Genomic DNA, 24,302 nt, shown 5'->3' on the forward strand with positions numbered 1-24,302 from the left:
ATTGCAGGTAAGGATTAGGGTATATCTACTGTTTAGGTTCGGAATGCACCTCCCTGATCTTGGTTTGAGGATAACATCTTCCCAAATAGATTATGACTCTACCACATATCCAGGATCATATTTCCCTGTATGATATGATAAAGATTTCCATCACGTCTTCTGGCCTGGTGTCGTGAGCGCATCGACTGGAAAATACGGTTCCTAGAAAGGTGACTGCCCGTCGGCAGATCTAAGGATAACACTAACCGTCATCGCCAAATATGGCATTCTGGAAAAAGACAAACATTCCTCGAAAATACTTAACCGTGTGATATCTTGAGCAAGCTCTTAAAACTCAATCACGTTTAGGGACCCTTCAGGGTTTGTATTTAACCCTCCTTCTGGGTTGCTTAGTTGAAGTGCGACACACCCTCTCCGCAGCTGAAACGTACGGTCCCGATTGAAGCTCTCCTTGACGCAGTCCCCGGGAAAGGGTGCTGCCCATCGAAGCGCGTTATTACAAGATTGGAACGCCGAGAACACTGCAGCCCAGCCTTAGAAAGGTACGATATTGTCTCCTGTACATTCTTCTGTGTCACTATCTTAGCAGAATGCAGGTAAACGGCATTAAGCAGTGTGTATGTATACATCTAAGGTGAGACTATTGCGAGATAGGGCAGGCTATGGGGATGGATTGATGCTCAATGCGTGACGTCACCTGTATAGGAACAGCCAGGTGTGAAAAAGAAAAGGTGAAAACACCTTCCAACATTTGAAAGTGAACCTTGCAGGCGGTTTTCGTCCTGGCATTCTGCGGAATATTTCAAGGACGATTTGCTGCGTAGAATTGGGGTGATTTTAGCCGCTGCCGGTAGCATCAATTTTTCATGACACATTAAATATGCAGCGTTCTCGCGCCGCGTTCATACCGGCTGACGCCCCTAGGTTGCCCCAGAGAACGAAAGAAATACGACTTATGCTTCCTTTTATCCCTCCTTTGTCTTATTTTCACACAAATGTAACGTAATTCTCCACAAAAAGATACGGACAACCGCCGAGGCTTTACTTCATGGACTACGGTTACGAGGGAAGGGGTATGAAAAAGCAATTTTTACAAGCGAACGGACAGATTAGTTGGCGAGATGTCTGGATCGTAGAAGAGGGGGAAATGGTTTTGTCTGTTTTGGCCCTGATCCTGGCCCGGAGAAATATATGGAAATCATTCTAGGTTGATAGTGACAGCAGTCGGAACGAGAAGACTCTCAATTTGCACTGCTACAAAATGTCCGGGTTCTTCAAGCCTGTAATATGATACATAGCATCATATTGTACATAATGTGTATCTGCGCAAGGGACACAAAGAAATAACACGCAAATTTTGGCCATTGTATGTTTGCAAAGTGGCACTGACAGGAAACGTGCCGTTCTTGTCCTGTTCTTGTACAGCAACTGTTCTAGAGTTGTGCGGTCATTTGGGCGATTTTGGTCTTGTATATAAAACATCATATAAGATTCAAGATTTATTTATTGAAATTCGCAGTGAAATCACTGAATTACATTCAATGTACAAATAACTGTTAACAAGGTAAAAGCTTTTACAACTTACAATATTGCACATTTCATAGTAATAATTAAAACTTTGAGAATTATTCCATATTTCCCCTTACACGGAATGAATAACATACATATATTCCACATAACTTCGGAATATACATATTTCGCCTTTCATATACAATCAAAATTTACATAGAACACGTTCTATTTCAAACCTGTGTAATTTCATGCAGCCACGCGCGACTGTTACCCGTCTATTATGTACCACATTATACCTCTTGTTGATGTAGCACCCTTAAACCTTTACCCGTGATATTTATTCAACATATAACAGCACAATGGCGTGGTATTTGCGTCACATGTAAGATATGCACCGCTGGATATGACATTAACAACTGCGTATGTTCATAGCAGGACCATGAAGCGTCCCATGTCGAAGATGCATGGAGTCCCCAAGTAGATGTTGGGAGGAAAGATCGCAACATTCTCTACCTTTGCGATAAGAAAAGTGTGTTTGCAAAACGGGATAATTAGAAAATGCCACGGTCTTCCTCCCAGCATCTGCTTGAAGATGAGGTATGTTGCTAAGATGTGTCGTGAGAGGCTAACAAACAAATCGTCACACCTCTTCCGGTTTTTACATGATTGTACTTCCGGTACAGATGGTACGTGTGGAAGAAAGATAACGTTTGTATACAAGGTCAAATAGTCAAGTTCAAAATAGTCACGCAGGGCATTTGAAGTACACATAACAAGCTAGTAATCCCCAATGACTGTCAATTTTATGATGAACGTGAATATTTTATTGTCGTTTTACCATTTGAACACTCCAGCTTCTTTGAAGCATCCTTGAACACGTACTAATTAATGAAGGATCAAAAGTCAAATTTGTTTCCGTCATATTTAGGACCTGAAAGGGAGCCTTTAACTACGAAATCTCAAGTACTTAATTAGTGCTAGATATAATGCCAAACAATTCTCACTTTTGTACATTTCTATCTTAGCATTTCTCTATAATGTTTGGCCTCAGGTTACGACTTGAGGCCCATGACAAGGTTGTCTAGTAAGAGACATTTTAAGAAATACAGAATTTAAGGCCATCAGGTGTGGAAATCGCTACATTTCCATATGCACATATACCACCCTAGCTCCCTCCCGCAGTCATACATTTATCGAAACCAGCCATCTGGTAAATAGAAGTCGACAGGCATTGGTCCCTAGGGTACGTCATTACTGTAAATCTCTTTGTTTTGTTACAAGATGATCAACCCTAGGTCCACCCTGAAACCGCTTATAAATGATATGATGGTTTATGTTCTGCTTTATTACAAGGAATGTAGGCTTTTTTTATTGCTCTTCTGCTGGGAAAAAGGCACATTAAACAGTTACAAAATTAAAATACACCTGCAAGAATAATGATTGGTTTACACACATAACGGAACATATAGTTAGTACTTAGAAGTATGGATAACTTATATTTTGTGCAATTATTTTCTCTTACAAAGATATAAATGTGTTACAACGATTTGAAGAGGCAAACCTATACACAGCTATGCAACTAGAATAACCAAATGAGGCGGTATCAAGGAATGTATTGCTACGTAGTTGCAAGGAGGTTTTAGAAGACAAACGTCCCGCTTTAATTCAAAACTTCACAAGACATGTAACATATTTAAAGCACGATTCCAGGAAAGTGAGCATCGACCTTAATCAGGAACCTCTTGTGGTAACGATTACCGGTGAGCCAGCAAACTCTTCAAAGGGGGTATATTTTATTCATTTTCACTGACCCTACAAACACTGTCGAGACAGGTTTTCCCAAAAAATATGCATGGCTTTACTGCTATCAGTCGTCTACCCTTGAAGAACCTTTGATGATTGTGATTCGGAAATTGAACAGTCTTCAAAGGTACGTCCTAGGCACGTTTTAGCTGCAGCAAAAACCACGTCTACTGCTCATGCCACAATCACAGGTCCTAACCCATGCCCCACCGGGCTTTGTTTGTTTGACTGTATGTTAGTTAGTTAGTTAAAATGCTCCCACACCATAAGGTGTATAGGGCGGTGCTCATATCCGTTTCATAGCCCTGGGCCACACTGTGGTGCAATCACTGCAGCAGGGGGCTAGTCCACTGGCACTTTAACTTCCATGCTGTTTCAGAAGTATGTACCATTTTATAAAGTCTTTGGTATGACTCAATGCGCCTCTCGTCCAGAGGTGTCTTACCCGGGGCTTGAACCCGGGCCTTCTGGTCCAAGTAATTTGAACCAGATGTCGATAGTAACAGAAGCGCAGACCACTACACCACAGGGACACCCCGTTTGATTGTATGAACCTTTGTTTATTCATGAGATTACTTTACTGAGAATATGGTTGGGGACTACATCATTATTAACAAATATACAAGTCTCCTTGATCTCACGAGGAAAATCTCCCTAAGCTTATGGGCTGAAATAGTAATGCAGAATGCTTAGACGCCATTTTTCACTGTCAAATTTTTGCCTTTCTCTCTATCTGAATACTTTTGAAAATATCTGATAGAATTTCGTCCATATTTCAATTTTCACATGACAACCATACATTGCTTTCCTTGAAAAAATCGTCTGCCTACATTTTCAATCAAAAGAAACTAATTTACATCAACATATTATGACAGACATAATGACACACACCCAAGGTATTAAGACCAGAGGAGAAATTGAATAACAAGCACAGTAGGTTATTCGGTTTATCTATTTACGTATTGCCACAGCACTTACTAGAACCATAAGGCCATAACATTCAAGTAAATGTTATGGATCGCGTCATACAGCGTGTGCATTGATTTGATTTCGAACCCAAGGAGATGGTCAACCTGCAAGAAAATACCGAAATGGGAGAATATGTCGTGTTGTAGCCTTGATTGTACTTGTAGAAGTGACACTAGTGAGATAGCCGCGAGAGAAGTTGAAAGCTAGGCTATCATAATCTAATGTCACTTTCTGCACTTCTTGAATACGGGAATGAAATACTTGCCGGCTGCGATACCACGTTTCGTGGCCACATTTCTTGTTACAACGTTTACGGTCTCTATTTTGAATTTAGGCATGTTATTTTTTCAACAATCTTGTTTTCCTGTTTCCCCGCGCTCGCATGAGAATTGTAGTCTTCTGTGGATGACATCCATAAAATCTGCTTACTGTGGCCTAATACACAAAGCACCAGTCATTTAGAGGCATACAATGTACCGTTACGGTATACAGTAAGCTGCAATGACGTCACGACTAGCAATAAATCCACAGTACCTCGTGACGAGCATAAAGCATTGGGCGGGGGAACAAAGGAACGACGCGGTGTAAAGGTCACGACATTCTCCTCGGCAAAGTGATTAGTAAATGTTGGGACACATGATAGCGGTAATGTGGAGGGAAAATGCGCCAATAAGTGCTGTTTGAATAAGCCGTTTATGATATAATGGGTCGCACTAGAATCATGAATATTACAGAAACAGCAAACAGACGTCAGAGTATTTTTGTAGCATGCACTCTTTCTCAGGTAATGATGAAATGTCTTTGTAAGAACAGGGCTATTGAAACAGACAGACTATATTATAATGCTGTCCTTTGTCTTCTTTATCCAATGGGCTTAGATGATGACGAGACATTCTGGTAACCTGACAGCTTGAAATATAAACAGTGAGGGGTCTTGAGAATTCTCGGTGATCGAAGAGAACTGAATGTAGATAGAAATGACTACATAGATGATTTTGGATTGTGGGTTTTAATGAGAACCTCTGGCGAACTTGTGTGTGGTTACTACTAGTATGTTTAGATATTGGTGTAGAGCGAATACACTTTAGTCTATGTAATTTGACACTTTTTCATTCCTTTCCCATTCTCAGCGGAACAATGATTGATCTTCTCTTTGTTGTCTGTAGCTAGATAAAATGCTTCTCCATATAAATGATATATTTGATATATTTGTGATAATGTCAGGAAGAAGGATCACTCATCAAAGTATCTCACTAGCCTTAGGAGATCATTTCAGAGGCAATTTCGCGGAAGCCCTCCATGTATTTCCATGTATAGTGCAGAAAATAGACGTGGTAGAAATGATATCTAGTGCTCCGTACTACACATGCGGGTCACGTGTCAGCAAAACGAAGGAAAATCTGATTATGGACCTCCTAGCGGCATTCCGTGGCACTGCAGTAGAACTTTCGGTTTTCATATGTCGTGTTCTTGACATCCTATGGTAATATCTTTTAATTTCAAAATAGGAAGGTGAATTTTTGAAGGGTTATAAGAATTCCAACCCATATAGGCTCGTCTCAAATATCATAAAGATCTATCCACAGCTTCTCGAGTTATGCTGTTCAGAAACACACAAACGGCACCGACAACATAACCTTGACGATCTACAGCAACGGAAAGAACTATTTCCCGAATGCCATCTGGAGCGACATGTGTGGGTAGGTTTTTCTTCCATGCGCCACACCTAATCAAGACCGATCGTCCCCTTGCGTGTCTCCACACGGGAGCTCATTTACCCACCCACCCCGGCAGCGTTAGCGAACGGTCCCGTAAATGTTTAAAACGCCCGCAGCGAGAGTGCAATAGATAAAGCGTCACGTGACGTCATCAGAGGGCCGTCCTATTTGGAGGATCGTCAAAAATCGATTGCCTTTTACCCCGGATTGTGCGAGGGTTTGTAATAGGTCTGGGATGACGGTTTGATGTTTCCGCGGGGAGAATCCCTCTAGGACTGACCTCTGACCCTCAAGACGGTTGGGGACCGGGTTTTGCTGTTCCCGGATTGAAGGAACACGACGCTAATTCATTATAACTGTTTATTCAACTCAAAGAGCTGATGATGACAGAAAAACACACTAAAGATAACGTAGAAATTATAAAGTTGATAAAGGTGTGTTACTTAAGTTGAGAATTATTGAGGAAGAAAAGTAATAAATCTAGAAATTAGGGCGTATCTGAAATTGAATTACAAATCCATTAAACCTAGGAATATATTTTTCCAACGACCCCTACTCATAACTCTAATGTTTACGGCTTATGTGAGTCGCTTTAAAAAGACGAATGTGGTCTGATGCTTATAAATGCCCCCTCACTGGCTATCTTCAGGGATCTTTGCAGTTCAAAAATAAGGAACAGGGGTATTTTGATACTAAAAAGCCCTGCCATCATGGCCATTGTTTTTACAAGAAGATCGTCCACGTCCACAAATCAAAGGATAACATCATCATGACTTAAGACAAGACGGCTGCTATACCCCTTGGTTTAGAATAACAACGACGTTTTCCCAAAGTCGCGTCTACCATGTAAAAGGCCTGACTTTCACATTAGACGTTATGTTCAGCACTAAGGGCAGAGCCAGCTGTAAACTGTTACACGGTCTGCAGCGCCACTGTCACTCACGACTGCTCCATCTAAACATGGTAAAGGGGCGAAGGGCTGAATTACATTACTAGTATTCTGTTCATCATCATATGACGTGCTTACGGGATGACATACTATGTCGTTGCTTTCTTCTGTTACCTTTCTATTACGTGATAAGTAAGGAACTTGAGCCTTCCAATACTCTAAATGGTTCGTTTTTGGTGAAGGTTTACGAACTAGAGGATGGTAACCTGGTTATGCCCTCGACACAGACCATGAGCATGATGACAAATGTCCTTCTGGAGCTGCGTTAGGCGTGTAACAAAACTGACTCTCACACTGGACTGTTTGATCAGCACCAAGGGCAGAGGTACCACGGTCACTGAGGCCTGGTCCATCTAATCAAAAACAGGGTACAGGGGATGCAGGGCAAAATTACCGTCTCCTGTTACTTTTTATTTTTATGTATTAAGTAGGGAACTAGAGCCTTCTGATATTCTAAATATCCTGCTTTTTAATAGCCGTTTCACAACGAAGTGGATTAAATCTTTTTACTTGACGATCTTGATCGTGCTCTGGGTTTAAGAAAACAAGAAGGCCATTCCGAAGCTGCGTCAAGAGTGTAATCGACCTGAATTTAGCATAAAATTGTTCGTTCAGCACCAAGGGCAAGGCCAGCTGTAAATTGCTCCATGGCTTGTGGCGCCGCTGTCTCTCAGGGCTTGTCCATTCCAGCAAAGGGGCGTGGAACAAAATTTGGATGCAAGCCAGCACAACCAATAAAAACTTTCAGGCGTCGCATTGAATCGTGTAAACATGCCAAAATTGAGTGGTAAAAATATTCCTTCGATTGAAAAAAAACAACAACATCTGTTTGACACGACACCCCCCCCCCAGTTCTGTATGGTACGTTCCTGTAATAATTCATTTCCGGGGAAGCCTGTTCACACACAAGAGGAAACGGAAGATGTCCCTCTAATCCTATTACTTCTCCTGTCACGAGCCTCCCTCAGTCGGAGTGCGGGCGGAGGAAACCAGCTTCTTAACCAGATTCACACGCGGCTCGTCTTGATCAACGCCACAAATCACATCTCCGCCGACCTTTGCATGTTTTGTTTGAAGGGTGAACACTTTTAGCCTGAGTACCAGCCTCCCTGGTGACCGCTGGCTCAATTCTGGTCGCTTTCTAACCACGGTTAGCAAGCGACAAAAATTGAGCCAGCGGTCACTACGTATACGTAGGCTGGTACTCAGGCTAGAACACTTCTCCTTTAACTAACGTGCCGAGCGAAAAGCAGGAATCTCTAGATTGGTGTTCTTTAGCAGTCTGAGATTTTAGGCTGTTCTGGCGCCATTAATCATAAAACAATTTGAAGCCGGCTCTGTCCTTAGTCCTGAACGAACTTTCCGGTTTGAAAGTTAGGCCTATTTCGCGCTTTTCACGGCTCCGAAGTGCTTCTCTTGCTGTTCTTGGTATCAGGTTGGCCGTTTCAATTCACATGATTTTATTCTCTGTTCCGTAAACCCGCTCTCAAAAAAAGCCCAGCAGTGTTTCAAATGAAATTTCTATTTGACTTTTAGACAAGTGAAGGATTGAACAAAATATGATCACAAACTTCTGAACACATTGCTGCACTTATAGAAGCTAGAAGTTAACCAGATGGAATCGAAAAATCACGGGGGGGAAATTGTGACAGAAGATGGCCAGAACTATTCAAATGTCTATAGTAGTCTCTGATCGGTTGCTCTTATTGCTTAGTTCATCATCCAGCCACTAAGTCTAAAGCTCTAGGCCATGTCTTGCTGCTACCCAGAACTTATCGTTCGAGCGATGCATGAACATATCCTATTTCAACGATTGCAACGCGCCACAAGCGTGACAGGAGGCTTCTGAATATGATATGCATATTCCACAGCGTGTAGCTGCATTTTCCCCCAATAATCTGCATCTAAATACAACCCAGGCATTCTCTAGTCGTGTAATAAACGGAAATAAAAACCCCGGGCGCATAAAGGATACACTCAGATTAACGGTAATTACAAATATGCCCAATTTTCAATTATCAAACCTCCAGGGAGCTACCATATGGTGGAGTGACGCACACATATTTTAATGACCGATGGGCGTTTCATTTGCACTTAGAAAAAACGCAAAACCTCATGGATGGAAAATGAAATGAATATTACATCCGCGTTTTATAGAACACTTGGAGTACCTGCTGACGCAAATAATTGATGTACCACGGATACAAATTTGCCAAATGTACGAGTAATAAGTATCATTCAAATGATTCATAACATTCTCTAAGCTTCTTCTTAATTCCATCAAACAAGTCGGTGCCTAAGTGATACTACAATAATCATTATTTTCTACGAATTGATAATTTCATACTTTGGGTTCTTTGCATCAATTAAGAATTCGCATGTTCTCATATAGCTGGTTAATACCCTTACAAAGTTCACTTTCTAGACCACCATTTTTTGGGAAGATAAATGAAGGTCACATCACCTTATTTTACCAGACTGAGTATCTTTTCAGAAGCACTTTCCTCTATGAAAAATTGTGTCAGACAAAGAAGCCGCTAATGTATATGTTGACCCCAATAAGAAAGGTGACCAGTTTCGAATTCATCATCAATATGCCCCCCTCCCACCTCTGTCTTAGATAGTTAGAAGTCAACACACGTGCTCTTACGCCTATGACAAAAATAGGTATCTCGTTAACAGTTTATGTGCCTTGAGCTATTGCAGATATTCTTAGAGACTACTTCATGTGAGTCGTGTCTTTTTCGACTACTCATTACGACTATTTTTAACAGACGGCAGTGGAGAATCATTTCTGCTTCAAATGGATACTCCTTGAACACTCCATGACGGTTTTGTAACTTACTTTAGGGGCTGAGGATTCAATTTTCTTAACCGTTTCTCGGAAGGTTATTTAGATTAGGCTTGAAGTATATCACGGGTGATCAATTTCTAAGTGTGGCAAAAACATTTAAAACAATTTCTTTGATACGACATATTGGTAGTGACTTGTTCCTTTAAACAAATGAGGTACTTGGATACTTTATTACCTCCATTAGCTATCATACAGTGAGTATGAATGTACAATGTGTTTGATTTGCTTCTGTAATGTTTGTTTTTTCAAAATAATTGTCCGGTGGCATTCATGAATCATAAATTGTCCAGACGGCTGGTGTCTGAAGTGATGAATATGTAACAAAATTTCATTAATATTCTGTAACAGCTAGCCTGAATTCAATCAAGCCTCCTGTGACCGCTCGCCACCCTGTAACCGCCTCGCAACCCGCGGGGAGGGGAGAGAAACCCCCGGACAGCTGGAGTTTGCGTTATACAGACTATGTAACTGCTATTTCTGTAAAATATCACGAAAAATTTATTTTGACTATTTGACATTTTGTCTGGAAGTAAGATTCCTATGTTCTGCTAATCTCTTGAAGAAAACGTATGTTTAGTATTATCTATTTATTATTGACATTAATTGTGAATGTCCGTCTGGACAAGTAATTGACGCAGTTGAAGAGCATTCACCATTAACATTCATCCGCTAGGTTACCTATATCCGCCACTTTTGGAATGCAGTGTGTCTGAGAGATCTCTAGTGCAGCATCCCCCATGTATGCACACTTACACATGTAAGACATACAAGAGTACATTATACCGGGGGATGCTGCATTGAAGATCTCCTAAAACGCATTTTTATTTTCAGGGTGGCGGATATGTGACCTGGTGGAATTATGTTAGTAAGCGTTAGATCCTGTTCCTGTAACAGATGGGTATAGGTGGGCCTGATGCCATCTGTGCCACACGGCGACAATACATACAATCCACCGACAGGCATTGCCCCCAATGACTACCCGATGAAGTTGTATTGTGGTTGTAAATGCGATTTCCTCAAAATGGCGCAGTCCTGACAATGATATAACGTGCTTTTATGCATTGAATAAGGTCCACCGATGATACGACGTTAGCTAGAGGGCCTTCTGGCTTGGAAGCTAGAGGGCCTTCTGGCTTGGAAACTAGAGGGCCTTCTGGCTTGGATACAGCCGTTTTAGATCTTTTGTTCTGGATACTAGTGCTCATAATATGTTTAGAAAAGGAAATGGACTCCTAAGAAAGATTTACCCGTGTAAGGTTGACACCAAGGACATAAATGCAACCGACAAGTCATATCTTATCCAAATTAGGACAACAATTTTATTCGTCATAAAGATAGTATTTCTTTATGTTTTTTAAAAATTGTCAAACATCCAGTGCTCACTTTGCGTCGTTTTCGCGTTTTGCAAACAGAAGCATGTCTTCCTAAAATTTCCCCCGATGGCGTTGAATAGATTAATGTTACATTAGTCTCCTGTCATGCATGCCGCAAGTCCGTCTGTGTCGCTCTTGACTCCGTGTACCCCTCACTGCTGCGGCACATTTGCATGTTAATGAAACAGTCCACGCTTTTATCTAATTCCCCTTGCGGTTTGGCGGGACAACAAGAATAGAAAATGGCTTTTTGATGAACTGAAGTGACGAGTACTTTACCATATAAGACAACAGTGGATGATTGGAAAGTCAAGCTTGCTGTATCATGAATTATAATGTCACCGATAATTTTGTGGCAGTTGAGCTTAGAGATAGGCGTTTATGTCGCTTATTAATTAATGAATGGCATTTGCAGTGATTTCTTTGCCTCAAGGGGCTAGGGATAGGTCATAGGCCTGGGATAATAGACCAAGTCGTATACATATACTGCTTGGAATCAGGTATATACGTAAACAGAATTTTAATGCAACTAATATAAGATAACATACACACATACTCGGATCAACTTCTTGCATCTGTGGATACAAATGAAATTGGCTTTGTACACTGTAACCGCCATTAACATTAATCCGCCAGGGTACATAAATACGCCACTTTGAAAAACGGTGGGTTTGAGAGATCTTTAGTGCAGCACCCACAGGTATGCACAGTTACGATAAACAGGAGTGCACTTATGCTGGGAGACGTTGGGTTGGAGATCTGTTTAGACATATATTTTCAGGGTGACGGAATAATGTACCCTGGTGGAATTATGTTAGTAATTTTACAGAAAGTGCTCATTTCTTGCGTCTTAACAACGACAACATTCGTCAATTCAAATAGTATTTTCCGCATGACAGCCGGTAGTAGCGGCCATCATGGCGCTCGTGTTTAACTCTACCCACGCGTGACGAACACCGCTGAGCCACTTCAGCCCCGTTTCTGCCTGTGACACAGGTGTGATTACTGAACACTCCCGCATTCGACTTTCAGCTGACTTTGGCGCGAATGTGGCTCGATATTTGGCGGGATATGTTCCGATGTGACACCACGTTTCGTGCATGATAGCTGTTTTCTTAACGTTTAGAATTCTGCATTTTGATTTTGTTCGTGATTTTGAGATCAGTGGCATTGGAGAGAATATATCGGGGGGAAATGGAATGATTTGGGGATCTTAAATTCATCTTACATCTAAACAAAAACATACCTAATACTTTGGATGAGTCTAGTAGAGGATCATCTATTATACATCTCTTTTATTGAGCTAGCACTGCAATACTATTAAGTTAAGTTATTATAATACTAGTCCACTGAAATTAGTAAAATATGAGCCTGTTTGACGCCAATTTATACGGAAACATGTTCGCTCAAACCTGCACTGGTCTCCTGTGATTTGTTCCACTATAGACCAGCTTCCCTTCGTACCAGTAGATTGACGTCTCTTGTGTCACAGCATGGCTCATGCGCACTCGAGCTGTTCGCACTTCAACCGGTACCTACCACGCCTTCTAATCACATGCTTCGTCGCTTTAGATATTATGCAGTGTTCATTTTTTTGCTTAGCAATATGGCTAATAAATTCTGTACATTAACAGACATTCAATATACAGTAGAATCCGCTTAACTGCACCACCCATTTGTCAGAGGTTTTGGTGCAATTATCCGGCTGGTGCAATTATGCGAAATTCCCAGCTGGACCGCACCACCATGTTTTTTTCTCTTCACATGCTGGATAACGCCCCAGAGTCGAGACTTACTTGACCTTATTAGCTAACGTAACAGTTCTTGCTCTACCCTACCTCATAGAACCAGCAAAATATTGAGTTCATACTTCCAGTTTGATCAGTGACAGATCATTCTCCTTATAGCAGAGCCGAACCCGCGTACACCTCGTTCCGGCGAATACAGGAAGTTTCTACGACGCGGATTCAGCTCTGCCATCACGTCAGCAGCGCACCATCAAAAGCGACTGCTATGTCCACATACGCGTCTATAGACATTGCCGAGTCGCTGTTTGGTTTCCGACTGAATGTGACGTAAAGACGCCGGTCTTTTATTATTGCAGTAGTATGTGACAATAGCGATGCCGCGACGCGAAATCAAATTCCCGCGAACTAGAATGCATTCACAGTAAGACAGTGTACAGGAAGAGACCAATCTTTATTGAGTAAAGCATGCTGTCTGCCAAAGCGTAATGCCGCCTTTGGTAGGCGTGCGTGTCTTAATGCCGACCCACCCCGTGACCCGCCCGGGACCTCCCATATGATTCCTATCAACATATAAACTGTCAATGGAGACCGCCTTCTTTTGTTACTAAAACAGTTTTAAACATATTGGCGGTATTGCGCCTTTACACCGGCAGGTATCGGCTCATTTGTACGACGTTTGCCGATTTTTAGAGCACCTTTTTAGTTAACTTGTCGAGGATTTTTTTCTAAATTTGGTGCAGTTATCCGGCATTGGTGACAATGTGCGGTGCAGATATGCGGAGTCACTAACAATGCAGTGAATGGGAACCGGTCTGGGATTTTGGGATTCGGTGCAATTAAATGGAGTGTGCGTTTATCCGATGTGCAATTAAGTGGCTTCGTCTGTATCACTGCTAGATAGAAATTACCTCATTTAGAATATTTGTTCAGAAAATGAAGAATGCTGCTGTTATTGTATTTATCATCCTATCATTTCCATCATGTTGTATGTATTTACATTCAGTCATCGGGCATGAACTTGCAATGAACCTCATATTACCATTAATTATTTATGATTAGTATTCACACACTTACACTCATATTGAGCACTTCTCAGCCCGACCCCTTATTCTAATTACATTATCAATCTAACATCTATTATGTGGCAAACGTATTGTATGTGTCATTATTTATGTTGTATGCCCACGGTATCTATATGAAGAATCATAATCTCTATGCCCCAAAACTCTAGTCTCCATTGCTACATGTATGCGCGCCGTACCAAAGCACACGCCGTTCACTTACATATTACTGATATTCATTCTCATTATCAACACATGAACGCACTGAGTGCTTCGGGCTACATCAAGCTGCATATGCCAAGTGTTGTTTTTACCTGAATATCTGTTTTATTTTCATGTTTGTATCTGACAAAACCAACATTGCATATATGTAATTGAATAGGGTACTATTGTATACCAACAATATTACATTATCTGCATGGCAAGTATTCATATTAATAAGTATATGAATAGATATATTGCTAGGATTCAGGCATAACCATTTCCCCGTGACCGTGGCATTGAGTTATCACGTCATGGGCGCTTTACCCTCACAACTATCGCTGACCTACAGGAATGATAACATCCATTGGACGCCACGCTTTAACAACGTAGCTCTGTAAACCGATAGTCGCGGCACTCCAGCTGTATCATGAACATTCCTGTAACCAGACCACCCCTCCAACGTCAAACGAGTGGTCCCCGCGGACACCTTGCCCATAATAATCTTAACCTTGGTTTTGTCCGTTCCCAGCATCCCTTGCGCAGGGCGTGAGGGAAGACCGGCGGGTGTACGGCGTTGAGGGTCGAGAGAAGAGAAGCGGCATCTCTGAGACAACGGCACGACGTCGGGCAGTAAACCGCCTGAGCGACTCGGAACGACGTCCCCAAACACGAACCTACGAACAGAACCCTGCAGACGACATTTTGAAAAGATGAAGCCAGGAACGAGCAGATAGCAGGCCCTAGTAACACCCTGGGAAGGAGCAAGCGGCACAGTAGTACACTGTCCTTCGAAGGAGGAGACAAATCTTTCGAAAAAGAGGTATTTTCTTATACTTAGTTTTGATATTTCAAATGTATGTCGTTAACGTAGCAGGCCTGTCTGAATCGCCCATCTGTACAAAATAGGTGCGGCTGATTCGCAAACCCTGAAGAAATCTTGTTAACCTAACCAACAGCAATGAAGTGTATTGGTCTATGTTTTATATCGTAAAACCATTCGAAGGTCAACAATTTCTGCAAGCAACGTATTTCGTATGCATTACGAGCAATTAACGCCCCATGAGTGTAGATTGCTCTCGCTGTGTCGATGATAAAAGATACCTGTTCATAAGGCTACCAGCGAAATTTAATTGGGGCAAGAACGGTACCGGTAACAGCAGCGATTCTTCATTCTCTGCTATTTTCAAGAGCGGCGTGTTGTAGAGCGATAAATGTGATAAATGTTCATTTTGCAAAATCTTGTTCACTCGCAACACATGGGTGTGTTATAGACTCCAAGATATTAGTATGACGAACGCCTCTAAACGTAGGAGAAAACGTGTAGGGGGGCAGTACAAAGGAGAGATATTGTAAGGGATTTCTATGGTATGATATGAAGGGCAGGCGAGCTGCAATGCTCCCGGACCGACCCTTTGAATAACGGACCAACAAAGGCCAATTTGTGCGGGGTGGATGCATAATTGATGCCAGGTAATGTACCGGCATTCACATATCCAGCTCACAAAGCGCAAAATTCCATACACTGAAATATAAAATGTGTGATTTCTCTTTCTTTTCTAAGATTGCACTTGCCTACTTCACGGTCTTTGTAATACAGGACCTATTCACTAGAATTTAAACGCAGAATTGTCATCATTTTGGGGAAACATATCTAAAACAAATAGGTTATTAGATGAAACATATTGGTATACGATTGTCAATAAATACAAATGCCTACAGCAAAATACAATATGTATAATGATAATGATATAGCTAGTGTACTTGAAGCTTGGCTTGAAAAAATACTATAACCTGAGTTTAACCTCTATATCTAGGGGAATTTTGGGAGGGAAGTACCGTATCGTTGTCTGTTTATCTGACAGCACCAGACCCCAAGGGATTCACCCAATGACTTTGAAAGGTCATATGAATATCACAACAAAACAGAGCACATCTACATCATCAGACAAGCAGATGACAAAACAGCACTGCAAACCACAGCAAATTTAGTATAGCAATTATTATAGTATTAATTTGTATAGCATTTAGCGTACTACAGCACCGCATAGCCTTGTACAGCATAACACAACATAGCACGGTAAATCACAACACAGCACAAGACATGTACAGCACAATGCAACCCACCGTAGCACAGCACAACACAACACAGCACATCACAGCGCATCACAGCACAGCACAGCAACATAACATAGTACAACACAGCACAGTACAGTACAACACAACATAGCAAAGTACAACCAATGAGGAAAATAACCTCCTTTGTACAACGTTAACACAGGACAACACAGCGTGTTACAACACGACCTATCTCCGGGCTATCTACTTGTCCACTTTAGATGAGTACAACTGCATCTCAGATAATGAGATCTCGGCTAACCTAAGCCTTCTTACGTTGGTGGAATTCATAACGAAGAGCTTTCTACAGGAAAGAATTGCTGATAACGCCTGGAAACAGATAGATGGTAGGATCAACTGTGGTCTACATCAAATTTGACAGTATAGGGACAATAGATTTACATGGATTTACATCGTTCATTGATCAGTTACGGCAGATACGTGCCAAGTGACCTAGATTTTGAGGTTTTGCATACTTTAAGAGGTCTTATTTATGATAGTCATAAACTGCAGTAGCAATGCCAGCCATTTAGCTATTAACCATTCACATACTTTGAACAAATACGTACGAGCAAGTGTCCAGTCAGATTGTAAACACCCGGCATACTGCAATGTTTTGCTGCATCAATATTCTGACAAACTCTACGTACGTAGAGTGAACACGCCATATGCGATGAGCTGTAGCCATGTTCCAAGCCCTAGCAGACGAAGATGAAGCACCCAAGAGATGAAAGATCGATCTGCAGAATTTCACAAACAATCTCAGCAACAAAACTCTATTCACGAGTCATTTTCTCTGTCCAAGCTTTTAATATATGAACATACATGTAGCTGAGATTAGAGACCAGTAAGTGAATTTGTTATACTGAATAATCTGCATTTGGTCTTGTAGACGAAGGATGATGGACTAAGCAATGTTCAATGGCCGGTTGGCTGGTTGGTTGGTTATGTTGTTAATTGGACAATTGGTTAGTCGGTTGATTGGCTAGTTAATTGGTTGGTCAATTAACAAGGGTTGCCTGTCCATCTGAAAATTCACCATGAATGCGCTACTTGAAACTGGCAAAGAAATTTGGCGTATTTCACAAATATACACATTCTTAATGGGGAATCATTGCATTGAAGAATGGACATGATTTTCAGTGACATGTAGACTTTAACACTATAGCTAGTTATACAAGAATCAAAGACGAAATTTCCAACTTTTTGAGCGTTTTTTATCACATGGACAGCAGGTGTCAGCGTAGGCGGAGGCTTTACTGTTGGAAATGTCAAAAGCTACATGGTAGAATATCGAAGTAGGCGTCACTGCGGACCGAACTCAAATTGGGTTTCGGTTTACGGCTTTAAGTGTCTTTTCGTCCTCTTCAAATATAACGAAGCCGCCGAAAGTAACTGTTTTGGTGTAGCCAGGGAAAACCTGTTTGACAGTGATTCAAATTTGCTTGCTTAGAGGCTTGCAAGGGTCACCGTCAAGTCATTTTATGCGAGAAATTGGTTTTCAGGCTGACAACATTAAGTCCCTTATAGTTCTCGTCAAATATGAGTAAATCCTTTGAAGGGATTGTTTTGGACAGCTAGGATAAGACTGTTTAGTTTTAGCTTACATGTTCTTGTTTATACATCTCTCCCACAGGGAACTGTGTCTTATGTATGAGAGCCTTTGGTCCGGATTCGTCTTCTTCAAATAAAGCTGTGCCCTTTTCATGGATTGTTTTAGTGTATATAGGATGATGTGACTAAGTTGTAACTCATATATATTTGCTTGTTTTGCAGGTTGTCGCCTAGTCCGCCCGCGTAAAGAGACCCAGGTGGTCGCAAGGCAAGTACACACCAACCAGGAGCAAGAAGAGAAAGGGCCAGAAGAATTCGCACACAGGTTTTAAGACTTTCGTACAACTTGATTTTGTTTGCTTGTTTTACGAAAAGGAGCAAAAATGGGTATCAGGAACTTTAACCCACAACGGATGGCGGAGGGACTGCGCACGCGCGTGTTCCGGACCAAGCCTCTGGACTCTCAGATCGAGAGCGAGGCCATCCCCATGACGACGAAGTTCCAGAAGTGTCTGACGACACGTGACCTGACATCTCTGGGGGTGGGGAGCTGTGTGGGGACGGGGATGTACGTGGTCTCCGGGCTGGTGGCCAGAAACATGGCGGGCCCCGGGGTCGTCATGAGCTTCGCCATCGCCGCTGTAGCATCGCTTCTGTCAGGTGAGTGTCCGTGACGTCACGACTCGTGTTGGATAGATCCAATATGGTGTCCGGTCATTTAAAACGTGTATGAACTAATTGAAATAATCGTTCCTTGTCTGGTGACCGCTAGCTGTGCAGAAGCAAAAACCGACACGTCTAGACTGAGATAGACCAACTATTAAGAACATTTCTCACTTTAGACTTTGCATTTGTCTAAAATCAATTTGGCGGACGCTCTACTACGTCATAGCGTCACGAAACATCCTATAGCCACTATTTGTCACTTAACCAATATTAGCCTAACAGTCTAAAAGTTCAAAGTCAACAAACTATCCAATAAAAGGTAGATGTGACGTACGTAGACTCCTTAGTTTCTTCCCCCAAATCCCATTATTTCCTCCAGTGGATCGATAAATTTCAATTCGCATGAATACACACGCTTACTTATGAGTTTTTCCACGCAACCGAGCAAAAGACAACTTGTGTGCTCTTGAACTTCAATCTCATCTTTTCCGCGCAACCATGCAGAAGTAAACGTCCCCTTGTGAACCATTATATTCGAAGGATTTGATACAGAGCGAATACCTATGAATCAGTGTCTTCTGATATCTTTTGTCCATTTATAGTGATCCATTTCGTAACAAATATAGTTTGCCTCGAAGTCAAACCTTCATCAACTTGCATGTATAAAGATACTCCAAGGGGACACTTGAACATTTCTTAGGCTCAGAGAGTAGTTTGCACACGACTTTCGATGTCCCATACAAATCTCGAAACGTCTTCATCATTTGGACGTGGACGGTAGGAGTCTTTCTGAGCGATCAGCAAAGTCCTTCAACTGTCCTGAATATCCCCTAGTAATGCCAAAGACGGGCCCTTAATGGCCATTACGGCAGTCCCGGGGACGATTTGCCGCGCATCCGATAAGACCGATGCGAGTTGGATAACACGGAATAACGTTCCTAGCCGGAATGACCAGATTCTATTTCCGTGCTTTATCGTGTCTTATCGAAACGCTTGCCATGCGTCACCGGTAAGCCTCCCGTGCTTAGCATTGCTTTATTGCTAAGCAGGAAAACGGACTTTAAGAAATCTGAGCAAAATGATGCCTAGCAATGCAAACAATTGACCTCAATATTATGGTAAAGTTAACATTTGACACAAAATGGCGTCTCCATAAACATTTTCAGGACAAATGATCCGCTAGTTCAAACACGTGACTTTACGAACGCATGACCACCATCGTTAACCGCAGTATTCATTTTTATCGGTAATATGTGTTACATATACAGCCTGGGCCATTTTGTTGCAATGTCATAATACATGTTGTCAATAGCAAAATTGCTTTTATTTTATTTCATTTAGATTCAAACATTGCATTTTTATAGACTGACTTGCCATGAAAAATATTGAATCACCTGAAATACAGTAGACCAATCAGAAGACAAATGTGATTGCGTCTTTTTAAATTAGCAGACAGTTGCTGAAGCTTTAGTTCTAGCTTGACCTACTATCTATAGAGAGATTCAGAGAGCTATAAAAGTGTGAGGATGTAATTTGGTGAAGGTGCTACCGTCTCAAAGTGTACGTAGGAATTCCTTATACGTTTCCTTATTGATAAGGTCTTAAAACCCCAGGGCCCCCTAGGATCATCTTAATGAAGGCCTGAATCTATTGGGGATTCCTCACCGTCGATCGCCTTAAAAATAATGAAGAAATCACACTTCAGGACACAGACTACACCTCCAGCCATGGCTATAGTCCTGATGAGAAAAATCTAGATCTACCTCGCGATTCTACAACCAATATTCGCTTAGGCCTAGGAAATGAAATGTTGTGTTTCCGGTTGCCTGACCAACCGTAGCAAAAACCTGCCAAACCTACCCTTTTTGGGGTCGACCGCCAGCAAGGGACCAAAGAGTTTCGATATGACATCTGAGTGATGAAACTTCAAAGTGGATTCCAAATCATCTTACAAATATTCTTACAGACCTATATTTCACGCCATGTTAACAGATTAAGGCTCGAACAGTTGATGTTGGAATGTGGTGTAAACAGTGTACTTCTTGATTCGTATATTGAATATACTTCTGCTTGTACAATGTGTATTTGTATAATCCCATCATGTTGAAAATAGCTATACCCTGATGCATTCCAGTTCTACATTGTTAAACTGTATTTCTTGGATCAGTTCGAAATCTAAAAAAGAAAGGAAAAAGAAGGGAATCCATATAGGTTCCGATCCTAATCTTTTTCAGGATCGTAACCGGAAACAAGGTATTTTTTTCTCCTAGGCCATATTGATTGATACACTTACAGCGAGCAATTTCATCAAAAAACACGTACAGAACCGACTGAGGGGATTGGAGCAACATAAATCAATTCAACATCACCCATCTGACAGTCACAGATAACTACAACCTTTTAAAATTGCGATGCTGACACCCTTAACCCTGAGGCCATTGTGTAATTGATTTAAAATCATGCCAGTAGGTAACATGATTGATTCAATGAATCTGCAAAGCAATGTTGGGAATAATTTTTTCTCACTGGTCGGTTTTTGTATTCTTTTATATATATCATTGGCATTAACAAATTGGACTTGGAACCGCAAGTAAAAAAATACTCAGAAATAAAGGACTCTTGTAAGAAATATGCAAATTCCGCTCCCTACAGTTGTACTGGCATCATGAGTAGTTCGGGAGATCAAAGAAAGCAAATGTATAGAAATATAGATTACGTTCACCTTGAATTGCCTGCTTTTGAAGGCTATTACTCTTGTTTATGTTGTGGAAGAATTGTACCGCATTTCAAGTTAATGACATATTCTTTAGTTTCCTTTTAATTTTCATTGTGCCGTAAACGCAAAATTTGAGACTTAATAGAATTCCAAATGGGGATATTCTATCGTTTTGTCTGCCACAATTTGGATGCATTCCGTATGCCCTTCAGCAATGATCAAAACAAAAGCCAAGCTTTTGGGAACCTGTCCTGTAACGATGACTGTAGCGGATTGTAATTTTCCATCGCTGATTCTTTAATTCCTTTGCCTTTGAGGCAGCTTCTCCTAAACCCATTCAGTAGCCACTAATCCTACAGACTGAATGACTCCGTAGGTAACACGCCCCTGGCCCAGAAACACGTCAGAAGCACTTTTATGTAGATTTGGGCTAGATTTGGCCAATTATACGGCAGTAAGCGTATGTAAGGCAGGGATTTCTTTCGGACAACATGTCAAAGTCGACTACATTCTAAAATGATGATGTAGCTTGTACTTACCTACGTTTGTTTCAAGAATTTTCGTCCCATCCGCTTGGTTTTAGGCGCTCATCGCATATAGATTTAGTATTCCATGCGCATGCTATGTCGCTTGTAGTTTAAACGTACTTGATATGATACAATGTGTGATATTTAACGGTTACACATGACTCAGTTCAAACATTCCTCGTTAATACGCCAAATTGATTTATTGATGATAAATAACATTTAAACAACTTGCAGTCCTAACCAGCTACAATATAACTTCCCACTTAAACTAAAACTAGAAAATTATGCCAAATTTGGCTGACAAAATTATATCAATGCTTAATTTTGTGTGTGCCATATTTCATGCATAAAACAACTAGAAACATTACCTTTTTGGCAAAGGTAATAAAATCAATTGTAGGTCTATCCCATGTTGAACTACCCATCCCACAGACACTAGTGAACCGTGAACAGGAATATTTATGACATTGCCCCCCGGGTAAGTTTATACGGATGAAACAAAGGTCGCCATTTTCCCCACTGTGCTCGTAACCTGCTCTCTGATAGATCACCGTTAGATTTTGGCAACCACGGCGCAAATTGGAAATATTTACTATCGACTACAGGGAGTTGAAATTCTATACGGCTTGCGCATCGATCGGTCGCCGATTATGGCTATTCTCACGTCTTCATCATAGGTAATGTCGCCACATCAGCCCCACACAATCAAATCAGGGTTTGTCGCTGTGGGGCCGCCCGGCATGACGGGACATCCATCTAACCGCCATTACTGCAGGCCTGCCAACTGCAAAGCGTCATGGGATACTGGGGCATTCCATCTTTGAAATTCAGGGTGCTGCTAGTCTGATTTCTTTCCAGTAATAATGAAAATGATAGTGAATAATGATGATAGCAACGATGATGATAAAATGAATAACAACTGTAATAAAAAAGCATCATTATAATAATATATTTGTTGCTACAGCTGCAGCCGTATGCAGTGCCTGTGTCGTTAATCGACATTCCAGTGAAACATTACAAATGGGTTTATGCAAGCTCATATGTTATACTCTTCATTTTTCTTGACTAGCCGTTTCCGGCCGGTTGTGTGAACCGAAACAGTTTACCCAAAGGGTCATATTTTACCTGAGTACCTCTATTATCAAAGGGTCATATTTTACCTGAGTACCTCTATTATCAAAGTATCAATCGTAAAAGGTACTTGCAATATCTTTTGCCCATGTGTCCTGATGAAAATTTATCCGTGTATCCAACGCCGCAAATAAGCTTAGGCATGATGGGATCCATCACTTCCCTAATGTAGCCATTACCTTCCCAATGTCCCGTTAGTCTTTTTTTGCACTACTGATTAGCCTCCGCCGCTGCCCAGCTGGGTCCATGGCCCTAAAACTCACACTGGTGCTTAACCTTCATCCTTCACTGGTTGTGCTCAATGTAGATCCATGATCCCGTCTGCATCATTACATAAGCACAGTGGCTTCCCAAGTAAATCATATAAAACAAGCTATATCAATAATTCAAAAGATCAATTAAGTCAGCCAGATCAATCGATCAGATTTCTTATGTAACACTAGGATACGGCTACACGCCAATTAAACAGAATCTAAAGCTTTAATGGCGCCATATTCTTTTTAACTACCGACAGGAAGCTATTCCTGCTACTTCTTTCATGCAGTCGACGGTTGTTGGTGGCCCTAGTTGTTGGTCGCCAGGAGATCGCCGAATAGGGATCAGGGACTCGAGCGTACTATAGTATTTTTCACCTGAAAATTTACCCCTTCACATTGCACGGGGCTCAGGGACTTGCGAACATCCTCCGATCTCTGAGAGTCAGCGTATTGCTGCGGAAAATGTCATTTAGAGCTTACAGACGCGTCGGTCATGGGCGAAATATCATGTTAAAGAAGACCGAGTCCACATATGAAAAAAGATCAAGCAGATGATAAGATACCTGTTCATTCTTTCCATCTGGCACAACATGATGTAGACTCAATCATTAGTCAAGATTACTACGGACTTCTTCAGGATGACTGGCCCATCCTAGTGTACAGACTTCCAGGCACCACTGACCCACCATTGGTGTCACGTGATAGTGAGGTCACGTGTCCGACGAAGTGGTCTGTCATCCTGAAGAGAGCCGGAGAAACGTATCTGAAATACCTTCATTTTGATGTTCGATATGTTTGACTAATATATAAAGTGTTTTTATCTCAATACCCGGCACTCACGGAGTAGTAAGACCTCTACGCGTTACAGTCTTGAGTCTTATCAATAATTCCGCAAACTTTTTGGTTGGTACCCTCCTCTCAACAGCCCTAGGTGCTGCGTTCCCATCTAGTTGTTATGGCCTAATCTGCCCCATGTCGGTAGCAAAATAAATGCACTTGAGGCGCATAGAACGGCTTGGTTTGACTCATTTTCCATGGATTCCTTTGTGAATTATGCTAAAGCCATATTTTGGCGACCTCACACCCACAAGGTTCATTCTGATTAAAGACGGCCTCCTGCGTGAACAGTCTTAAAGTCACGGCGT

General features: G+C 41.5%; 1 protein-coding gene across 1 annotated transcript in view; it reads left to right on the forward strand.

The window, feature by feature from the left end:
• Nucleotides 1-413: 413 nt before the first annotated feature.
• LOC136442907 (solute carrier family 7 member 14-like) overlaps nt 414-24,302 on the forward strand; it is a 35,545-nt gene continuing 11,656 nt past the window's right edge. Inside the window, exons 1-3 of the mRNA XM_066439927.1 lie at nt 414-542; nt 14,721-15,011; nt 18,083-18,520. Of these exons, the coding sequence (XP_066296024.1) occupies nt 18,244-18,520 (277 nt within the window). The 5' untranslated portion in view covers nt 414-542; nt 14,721-15,011; nt 18,083-18,243. The remainder of the gene's footprint in view (nt 543-14,720; nt 15,012-18,082; nt 18,521-24,302) is intronic.

The sequence above is a fragment of the Branchiostoma lanceolatum genome, chromosome 10 (genome assembly GCF_035083965.1).
Source record: "Branchiostoma lanceolatum isolate klBraLanc5 chromosome 10, klBraLanc5.hap2, whole genome shotgun sequence".
NCBI lineage: Eukaryota > Metazoa > Chordata > Leptocardii > Amphioxiformes > Branchiostomatidae > Branchiostoma > Branchiostoma lanceolatum.